Genomic DNA, 11,028 nt, shown 5'->3' with positions numbered 1-11,028 from the left:
GACGTCATCAGAAAAGCTAGTAGTGCATTTCAGCAGTTGGAAATCCCTTTTGCAGGAGGGTGCGAGACAAGCTGACTTGTACTATTGTTGACAATGGACAAGAAAAACGTTTTGTTCAAAGATGCCCTTAAGAAACAACTCTAAGACCAGTAGATAATGTATAAATGTTTGTCATGGATAATCAAAGACTAAAGCAAACAAAACGACCTCACATATCTAGAATTTTTATAGCAATTTATTGACAAGCCACTAACGTCAAGTTTCATCATGAGAAATTTAAGACAATGGTAACAAAAATACAATCGACTCTGACAAATATGATTAACTACTTTTATGATCTACATAATATCAAAATATTGAGATTATCAACTGCAAACATATTCATCATGATTCAAGGTCCATAATCTCCTTGTTTGATTATAGTATACATGTACGTACAGAATCGACTATTTGGTATTCGGTACATTGTACAATGTAGTTCTTATTGAATTAGTTTCTTTGAATAGTTTCATACATAACTCAATTAGCAAGGTTTACAAAGACCATACAGACCCACTTGCATATTGAAGTGAAACCTATTTCTGACTATGGCCCATTTTACACAGTTTCCTAAGTCAACTTGGAGTCGACTTGGAGGCAACTTGGAGTTGACTCAAAAACGTGTATAGATTTAGCCAATGTGTGCTGCACACAGTACACTTTCCTGTCAAAATGTAACAAATGGAGCCCTGTAATATATTCACATGATTAAAACCCCACCAGTCTCCTACTAAATGATTCCTAGCACTGATGGAACAGGCCTCACAGACATCTAATAAGTTGGTTGCAGATGAATCATAACACTTCATCTCATCAGTAAATAATGTTTGCATATTCCTGAAAAAATACTCTAGGAAATTTTACAAAATACTGTAAACGCAGAAATGTTCGCTATGGTTTTATGTTCGGAATACATTTACAGTATTGTCTTGCAGTGACCTCTTGATTCTCAAAAACTTTGTACGTACCTTAGATCATTGCAGATCATTATGTAACAGTTACTCAAGTAACTGGATAGATTTCGGACACGCGTCAGACATTTCAGGTAGTATCCAGTAATAATCTTTTGTCATGATCAGTGACTGAGTGACTGTGACATTGTGTAACGTTATCTTATTACCTGGATGTCTAACCTTTATCGACATATTGCGGATCATTGCACAACTGTTAAAAGTGCCAAGTCATCGATTAAAAGAACCCATGGTTGAGCCATGCTTGACTTGATGACCACTTGTCCTCTTAAAGAGTGACCACAGACCAGTCCAGTCCTGACCGCCTCACTGGTGTGACCAGGTTGGTTTTCTCTTCTCCAGGAAGGCACTGATGCCCTCCCGTCCATCCGCTGTCTGTAGGTTGTCCACCATCACTTCTCCAGCTTCCCTAATGGGGATATCAGATACAAGGATCCGTGGAGTTAATGTTGAGTATGCTCCTAATATAGGTGTGATAGCCCAGTATCCATCCTTATTGCACCCTCCTCCAGCAGGGTTGAATCGCTCGGCAGCAAATCATCCCAGCATCAACCCTTCTCTTCAGACCCAAGGTTTTAACTATTGGTGACGTCACCACCAAACAGCTTTCAGCCAATCAGAGGATTGCCACAAGCAAAGCAAGTTGTCAGTTGAGCAACTAACAGCTGTTTGTGCCAAATAAGGCTAGCTCATTATTTATTCATTAGCAACTGTCAGTAACAGTACTACAACAACCTTGGGGCAGAAGAGCAGGGTTGATGCCGGGAGGATTTGTTGCTGAGCGATTCAACCCTGCTGGAGCCTAGCTTATTGTATTTGCAGCTACAAAGTCTTTTCTGTCTCCTATACAAATGTGGCCTCGGAAAACTAATGTTGTGTTTGCGATTACGGTCCTGAAAAAAATAATGATCCGTACGTAGATAGGGATTGTCTTTTATTTTTTACTCTGCTGTCAATACAACAAATATGGGCTATGGTTGGAAGGCTGGGTAATTTTTTTTCACAAAGCCCAATGGTCTATCAACTGGAGCCACATCTATTGTCATTGTGCAGCCTAATTTTGGCTTATGAAAATGGTCTTTAGTGACTCTGGTTTAAAATTGTTTGATAAGTTTCCCAACTCAAGTTGACAAATTCAAACAATCATTTTTATGGATCTTTGCATGGTTTAACTGGCTATGAACAAAAGGTAACAGTAATCAAATTGTACAAAACTTTTACACAATGCTGACTTCAAACCTTTACTCAGCGGGCCAGACAGAAACAAAATAACATAAAAGACTAATACCATCCAATGTCATCTCTTTACCTGTAAGCTTCATCCCTGGACTTTGTAATTTGGCTGTAGAAGCAGGCTTTCCCTATGGCTGTCACCGACCTACTTGTGGTGCAAATTTTTTGGGCCAATCTATCGGTCTGAAGGAAAGACAACAGTTGAATTATTGCATTTTCACACAAAAAAAACATAACATAATGTTAAGTTATTGCAGAAAAAAAACATAACAATATAATGTTTTGAAGTTATTTTGATGCGAAAAGTTACAAAATGTTTTACCTGATTTGATCACCCAGTTGGACTACATTGAAATTATGCAAGCATGCCTCCACATGTATATAGTGGTCATCGCATATATACCAAAGACATATATACAAAGGTATGTACTGTCTTGATAACAAGTTGAACAAAACAATGTATAGAACTAACAGACTGAGCCTTTGCCACCTTAACCTTCAGCATGCTAAGGTAGCTGTTTGGCACCAAATTTTGTTTCGTAATGGGATTTGGCAGCAGGGAGACAGTTAGTAACACTTATTTGAATGGTTCAAAATATGTCATGACCTCACCTCTTCATCCAACTTTGATTCCGGGACCACCTTACTCACAAGGCCGTGTAGTAGTGCATCTGTGGACAATGATGAAATAGTACGACTGTTATCTACACATGTATTACATCATGTATCAAGATCACTGTAAACCCCACCAAGACCCTCCATGATAAGGGCCAGTGTTTGGCCTTAATCAAGCTGACACTCAGACAGCCAATGGGATATCAGTGTTCTTATCAATGGTGATGACTCAGTGTGATTGACTGATGTGAGCATCATACGTACCCTGTGCTGTGATTGGTTGTCCGGTAAAGAGCATCTCCATGGCGACCTTCCTGGGCACCGCCCGTCCCAGAGCTACAGCAGGAGTGCTACAGAACAGCCCAACTTTCACCCTAAATAAACAGAAAAAACATCATTAATGTGAAGTAACATTTGTTTGTTTGGCATCATTGCATCAAATTCTTAAATCAGGGTTTTTTCTAGAAAAATCAAACAAGAGGGAGCACACACAGGCAAGGGAGCGAATTCTATGTATTTATAGAAGAATCCATCACTGAGTGAAGGCTGTGTGCTGGGAATTAAGCTAAATTCTGAATTTGGCAAGGGGGCGCTGGGCTGAAACAAGAGGGTGCAGCGCCCCTCTTTCCTGATTTAGATGAAGCCCTGCTTAAATGTTAAGACCACAAACTACATAAGATAAAGGTGGCAAGGTGGTCTTGCCAATTACTGAGGGTTGTTGACTTAAGATCTATAGGTTCTGAGTGCAAATCCCTATCAGACACCAATGTTGTGCCTTTGGCAAGAGCACTTTACTCCAATCTAGGTGAAAGTGAGTATCTAGCTTCAGTTAGGGATGTCCTCTCGGATAGGACAAAAAGCTGGAGGCAGAGTGTTTGAGGAGAACCACACCTCGGGCAGGTTACAGATCCCACCAGACTTTTAGATATTGAAAAGAGGAGGGGTCCTTCCTTGTGTGACTGTGAGTGGATCAAAGTAATACAGTCCTGTCTTCTGCATCTTGTATGAAAACTGTACAAAAATGAATGGTGTGTAACAATGTATGCCAAAAAGTATTTATGTAAAACAAGCTTGAATAAGGAAACATAAAGGAAAATGCGCCAAAAATAATTACTCAAGCAACTGGATAAAACTTTGAAACAGTCAGACGTTTTTATCCAGTTGCTTAAGTAAGCATTTTGGGCATAACTTACTACCTGGATGTCTAACTTTCATCAACGTATAAAGGAAAATGAGTTGCATGTGAAAAAAAGGAAACGTTTACCCAGGTGTGGCAAACTGTGCTGTGTCCGAAGCCACCACGATGTCACAGCTGGCCACCAACTGGCATCCTGCAGCTGTAGCCAGACCTGAGGGCAACACACAAATACTAGTACAGATTTTGACCATCACAAGATATGGTCATGAGTCCAAAGAAGAGTGTCAGTCACCCTGTCTAAGGCCGAAGGGAGTTTTTGTTTTGGACACAAGGATAACTCCCCACTAGACCACTCCCATAGCTCCACCCACCTGTCAAAATGCAGAAATGCAAAATAGAAATGTAAACATGCAAATATTTGATGGACATGCAGCTACTCTCTCATTGGTCAATTGCCATGCCAATTGCGATGGACTGAGTCAAGACCAGTCTACTCTTCCTAGTTTGCCTCTGAGTTGATTTTTTCAAAGCCTTACAAATTTTTGTAAATCTCCTTAGATTGTGTTATCTTCCAAAATATCAAGTGAATCTTATGATCATAGCATCAATGCTAAAATGTGTGTAGTACCTCGAACTTTTGCAATGACAGGGACGGGTAAGTCCTGCAAACAGGAAAAACAGAGATATTAGAATGTTCCTTTTAACCACAGTATGCAATTTACAACTAAGCCGTGATTGAATGTGAAGTAACATGCATCTACTCAATTTTCAAGCAGATATTGGGAAGCTAAATCATTACATCTTCCTGGGTGCCCATTTCTCTGTCAAACTACCGGTCCCAACACTTTGTAAAATAAGCACTTAAAGCAGGCAGCTAGGAATACGGTTTAGCCTCCTAACATCTGCTTGGAGATTACATTTTCTTACAGTCTTTAAAAAAAGGCACATTTCATTGCATTCTCACCTGTACAAGTGTCATGACTCTAGTGCAGGCATCAAAGATTTCAGTATGTTTGTCTCTGCTGTGTGCTGGTGACTACATTGTGCACAGACAAGAAAAACACAAGAGTGTTAAAGATTTTGCTAAACAGTCAATAGACATTCAGTTAGTGATGAACCAATTGATAAGCTCATTGGCAATTTATATCATACAAGTCTGTTAACTCATTGGAATAATTAGTTGGTATAGGGTAGTCCATGAATGTGTTTGGAAACATAGTTTTGACGTTTAACTGTACTAGTACGGGTTTGCGGAAAAAAAACTACTCTTCAAGTAGAGGAGGGGTTCTGGCATGTTTTTGATGTGTTTTTAAGCGATTTTGTTGGGCTTTTTTTGGCAAAAATGACAAAGTAGAAAGCCCAACAAAAATGCCTAAAAACAATTGTCAAAAACATGCTGGAACCCCTCCTCTGCTTGGAGAGTAGGAAAAAAAATGGGCTGTATGCCAGGCCAGGCTCACAGGCAAGGCTGCATGGTATGGCTACCAGGCTACACCTTTTCTGGACCCCAAGAGTGTGCAACAAATCAAATGCAGTTCAACATTTGCAACTTACATTTAAATGTGTACTTGGAATTCTGTTTATAATCAGTAGTTCATAATCAGCTTTTCCTCCAGTCTTGGTGGAGTTGCTCTCATAAACACCCCCCTCCCCAAACAAAACCCTACCAGTTCGTTGAGGTCATGGCCAGCAGAAAAAACAGGTCCTTCTGCAGCGATGATGATGACCTGCAGGTCAGTCTGACTCCCCCCTCCCAACAGGTCCCTCCTCAGACTCTCCAGCATGGCCAGGGATAGGGCATTCCTGCAACAAATAATAATGTATAAAAATGATATGCAAATCAAGACCGCCAGTCACCAGGTCACCTCCATTCATCTGCCACTGTACTAAGTAATAGTGGAGGGACATGACGATGTACAATGGAGCGTCCATAGGCCAGTGGTTGGTGACCCTACCTCTGGAATCCCGGCTGCTGATGCTCAGCCGACATGCACGCTACTGGAAAGAGCTGCAGTCCTATTAGGATGGGACTGATAGCCGTGGTTGAACACTGTTCATTGTACTTGTGGAATAGATCGTGCTATTGAAACTTCCCCAGTAAAATAAACCTGTAAACAATGTACATTGGCATAGGCATCTGTCTTCTCTGTCACAACCAGTGGAAGAATAGCTCTTTAGTGAGCTAAACTAGTTCAAGAACACTAACAATAGTATCATATCTAACATAAATATATCAATATGTTATATCGATCTCAGCTGTGTCCCCATGGCAAACATACTGCTTTGCCATATGAATCAAATTCTATGGATACAGAGAACAGGGGTTCAAACCCCACTTGGCATGTGATCATGACTTACTGTGTGCATGCTTCATACTAGCTGCACACGACCTCATTACCTGTTAGTGTTACTTCTAGATCTGATACTTCCTGTCACTCCTGCAAGTTTGACTTTGCACTCGCTTGACTTCCTGCCCCTCTACTGACTATATGTATCAAAATAACTACAGTACAGACACATGACAACATATATCAAACAAACAGACACACCAAAAACAAAGCCTCAATACAGGCAGGCAGAAAAGGAGGATTCTACATGATGAAGTCAACCCTTGCCTTTTCTTTGGGTTGTTGAGTGTGATAGTTCTGATGCCGTCATGTTGGGAGGACACAGTCAGTGCCGGCTCTGCTGAACTTGACCCTGAGCTAGCAGACGACAGATGTCGACTCAGCCAGGGAAGGGCTCTGAGAGTATCGTAGTCCCTGACACTGCTCCTTAACACTGATGTACAGACCTAGAACACACACAATAAAAACATTAATCAGTGTGGTTCAAGGACCACTTACTAACCAGTTTGTTCTCTTGCTGGCCCAGGTTTGATTCCGGGAGCCAGGAGGCTATACTATTCACCCCATGCTTTTCAATTATTATAATTATTAACATTATATAATATAGGGTTAATGACCCGCTTTCCTTCGGTCTATATGGTGTGATAAGGCCGCGATGATGGTCGTTCCTATAACCACCTCATAAAGTGCCGAGGTCGTGAAGCTTTATAGTACTTAGTAGTACTTTGTGTTGTATTTGATTTGTGTAGTATTTGTCTTAACATGAAATATAAAAACAAAACCCCCTGTCATTTAATGGTAACGTTCGAACACCGGGTCCGTAAACACCGGGTCCGTACGAAGTTTACAGATCCGCGGGTCCATACGAAGTTTACAGACCTGCTTTTCGGGTCTGTATGAAGATTACAGACCAGCAAATGGAGCCTTCTGATTGGTCAACGATATCTACCTATATGAGTATAATAGATGAATAATTTTTACTGACAGAAAAGCATGGAACTACCAATTTTCTTTAGACTAGTACTCAGATCTAATATTTTGTTCAAAGGTAAATTCAGAAAACCATTGCCATGCGCTGAGAAATAGTGCAAATATATTCTTTATCATTGCTTTGTCATACTTTTTTAAGAACGTGATTCCACCTGACAGATGAACATTCATGCTATTACTAGCAAAAAGTATTATGCAATCATGGAAGCATGATGCGAGTTTGATAGCTTAATTTGGACAACACTGATCCGTTTATGGATTTCGAACTAATCGATAAGGCATTTAATTGGCTGCCAACTAATTGAATCACAAGTTATTGTCAGTATACCGTAGGCGACTGAGCTTTGGTCAACAAAGTTTGTCTTAGTAACGCCCCCCTCCCCCTTCCAATTCCATACGCAAGGCACGTGATCTAGCATGTTAACGTCGTGTTAACTTATTTGCGTCACCGCCAAATAATCCATTAAGTCAAACTCACCTTCCACATACTGCTGTTACTGGCCGTAAATGTTTAAAGTCCCGGCAGGTGAAATCATAGAGTGAAGCATAGACTGCTGTTACCGGACACTCTGCTCTCGTCCTCAGGGGGGCAAACTTCGCAGCTGACTTTTCACTCTCGTTCCCAAGATCCCATCTCCAAGCAGATGTGTGGTTTGGATCATGTTCGGTGAAGCCACCCTCATTAAATCAGGACCCCTATTGCTCCACGTTACATCGCTCCTTTCGCGAGCGATGTAACGTGGAGCGATAGGGGTCCTGATTTAATGAGGGTGGGTGAAGCCAGCAGTGGAGAGAAAAGGCACGTAAAATCATGACGTAACTTACGAAGATCAACCCAAACCACAATGTGATAGCACTATCCTTAGAACATCTTTCTTGTATGTCTTGTATGAAAGTTCTAATACGATAGCCCAGTGACATAGCGGAAGAATTGTACAAATTTGTCTAAATCTCAACTGATTTGGCACACACATGTAACGTTAACGTTAGTCGAATCGAAAATAATCGTTGAACGAGTGATTTCTATTTTAGCAAAGTATTGGACAATCTAAGATTCTCCTAAGACGGACTAGAATTCTACTCGATCCTGCAAAAAATAATTTTCTCGTAACTATGTAAGGGGTCCAAAACAGATGGTCAGATAGCTGATGCACAACCTAAACCATTCCCTCAATTCACATCAAAATAAGGCAACTGTCATGGGTGGTGGTTACTCTTGCCAAGAGTTTATTCATCAGAACGGTTCCTTACAAAAGTTTCCTACTTACACTTTGAAAGTTGTTTTATGTACTTCTGATACATATGTTATATAAAAATGAAACACATCAAAATCGAAGTAGACAATCTTCAACATGGATGTTTATCCCACGTGGGCATCAAAGAGGATTAGAACATACATCGTTATCCTTTAAACTGTTCGGATCAAACCGGGGCGACAGACACCACGTCTATTTTGTAGACAAGTAAAAGGAATGGATTACTAACATCGGTAAGGTAAAACCAAGGAGGTTTAAACCTCCTTGGTATTAAAAACAAATAGGTAGCTCAGGGGATCAACGACGACGTGTTTGAAATCTGCAAAGAAAGAAAGAAGAAAACAACTTCGGTCTTTTACGTTATGACATCCAAAGCTGACAAGACGTGGGTGTGGATTTTGAAAAGTTTAAGAAGCATGCTATGTGCAAATGCTTGAGACTGAGTAAATCAGAAGACCATGTTCTCAGGCATTCCGACCGTCAAACCACCAGAGAACATGCAATCCGAAAATATTTCTAAATCAGTTGTTGGAGCTTACAAACCTAGACATAATATTCTGCTGTTACTGTGACATTTTCAACATTCATTTCACTAGCTTAGTCTATTTTATTGAACGGACATGCATAAAACGTATACTCATCAAACATTACGATCCAAAAATTCACATTCATAGCACAATCTAAAATAAACCCCGGAACGATGATTACGGATATACCAGCTGGTGTGGAAAGATGGTTATCCCGTAGTACATGGTCGCAGTCACTACTAGATCTCCATTTGGTCCAATAGCGAGACTCAATGGATTTGTTACGTTTACAACGGTGCGGACAAATTTTCCGAACCTTGTGAACATGTCAACTCTACCGTTTTCATTGTTCGCTACAAGGAGAGAACCTGTGCTGTCAATACAAATACCTCGCGGAGAACGCAGATGACCTTCAGCGCTTCCGACGCCTCCAAATTTGAATAACAAATGTCCTGAGTGATTGAAAACATGGACAAAGTCAGATCCAGGATATGATGCGATGATATTTCCTTCGCGGTCTGTGGTGATACGTGAAGATAGCTGTCCTGTCTCAATTTGAAAACTGTGATAGAACGAGCCGTTTGGAAGGAACATCAGCACCACACCATCACTAGCACTTGACAGGATGATTTTGTTATTGAAAGCGTCAACGGTGATCATAGGTAGCGATTTTAAGGGTTGAACTTCGAACTTGGTCAGTACCACACCTTTCCGATTGTACTGTACTACACGGACAGCACAATTATGATCATTAATCCGGTATCCTCCCACCACCCACAAATGATCATCTCCATCAATGGCAACATCAGAGGGGCGCATCGTTGGTTTTCCATTGCCACCGGGAACTACAGTTGGGAAGAGGCGGAGGAAGACTCCGTCCATGTTGAAGACTTGCACTCGTTCGTTGCTATAATCTGGCACAAATATCTCGTTTCCAGCAGACACAGCCACTCCGTCGATATAAGAAAATTCTCCCGGGTCATGTCCGACACAGCCGAAGATGATGATCTCCGATTTCATGTTTCCACTGTCTGGGCCACATGCCGCTGCATGAAAATTGCAACAGTACATAAATGCACATGTTTAAAGTTTTGATATCGTCCAATGGGCATCCTAAAGGCTGATAGAGGGCCGAAACGTAAGAATCATATTGCCAAGCACACGAGCTGTGTACCACCAAATAATTGTGACCATAGCTTGTCCAGAACACGAAATATCAAAACCCGAACTCCTGCTACAGTACCATGGAAATCTGCCAGGGGCCAATAACCTGATGATTTCTTCTTTTTGTCAACAGTTCCAATATAAATGCTCACTTTCGCAAAAGTTTCAATTGTCACCAAATCACAATGATTTACTATTGACTTGGTTAGGCTGGACCGTGTTGTGGTGAATGCACAAAGTTATGTGGCCCAAGAGTGGTTAAAGAGACAAGATAAAGCAAAAACAAATAGCTCTAACTCAATCTCTAAGTATATCACGGGGGTATGAGGTCTCCGAACTCTTATCAAGGAAGCTATTATAGCATTTACTAATCAGAATAATGTGCAAATTATACATAATATATGTTTGATGATGTTAATCGTTACCTAATCTAGTACGTATTAACAGTCCATTATTAACCACTATTTTTTAAATGTATTATGCAACTTAGGTTATGTTTTGCATTATTTATATTCATTAAAGTACCTCTGGAACCAAGTTACATGTGGATTGAATATCAATTAATTTTCTGTCATTTAACACTTTTGAAACAAATTTCCCTCCTTAATTACGAAGATAAAGTCCTAAATTGCATGATTAACATAACATCATGGTGGTCTTCATCAAGGTTACCTACACGTCGTCTCGAGCACAAGAGCTATCAACCATCCAAAATCAATTACCATAGCTTGTTCAGCCCCCTCTCTT

The 11,028-nt window shown here is 40.6% G+C and overlaps 1 protein-coding gene across 1 annotated transcript; it reads right to left on the bottom strand.

Annotated features, from left to right (window-relative positions):
- Nucleotides 1-217: 217 nt before the first annotated feature.
- On the bottom strand, nucleotides 218-7,946 carry LOC136421749 (enoyl-CoA hydratase domain-containing protein 3, mitochondrial-like). The gene is made up of 10 exons (XM_066409266.1): nucleotides 7,813-7,946; nucleotides 6,612-6,790; nucleotides 5,664-5,799; nucleotides 4,961-5,032; nucleotides 4,625-4,658; nucleotides 4,123-4,207; nucleotides 3,123-3,232; nucleotides 2,856-2,914; nucleotides 2,320-2,426; nucleotides 218-1,419 (listed from the first exon to the last, which is right to left on the bottom strand). The coding sequence occupies exons 1-10, from the start codon at nucleotides 7,819-7,821 to the stop codon at nucleotides 1,317-1,319; spliced, it is 894 nt and encodes a 297-aa protein (XP_066265363.1). The 5' UTR covers nucleotides 7,822-7,946; the 3' UTR covers nucleotides 218-1,316.
- Between the last annotated feature and the right edge of the window lie 3,082 nt (nucleotides 7,947-11,028).

This window comes from Branchiostoma lanceolatum, chromosome 16 (genome assembly GCF_035083965.1).
Source record: "Branchiostoma lanceolatum isolate klBraLanc5 chromosome 16, klBraLanc5.hap2, whole genome shotgun sequence".
In the NCBI taxonomy this organism is placed as follows: domain Eukaryota; kingdom Metazoa; phylum Chordata; class Leptocardii; order Amphioxiformes; family Branchiostomatidae; genus Branchiostoma; species Branchiostoma lanceolatum.
This window is presented reverse-complemented; position numbering and strand designations above follow the sequence as displayed.

Excerpts from the sequence above, each read along its gene's own strand:
- LOC136421749 (XM_066409266.1), bottom strand. Across the intron at positions 4,659-4,960 it reads GAGTCATGACACTTGTACAG|GACTTACCCGTCCCTGTCAT; the intron begins GTGAGAATGCAA and ends TCCTGTTTGCAG. Across the intron at positions 4,208-4,624 it reads TGTCATTGCAAAAGTTCGAG|GTCTGGCTACAGCTGCAGGA; the intron begins GTACTACACACA and ends TGTTGCCCTCAG.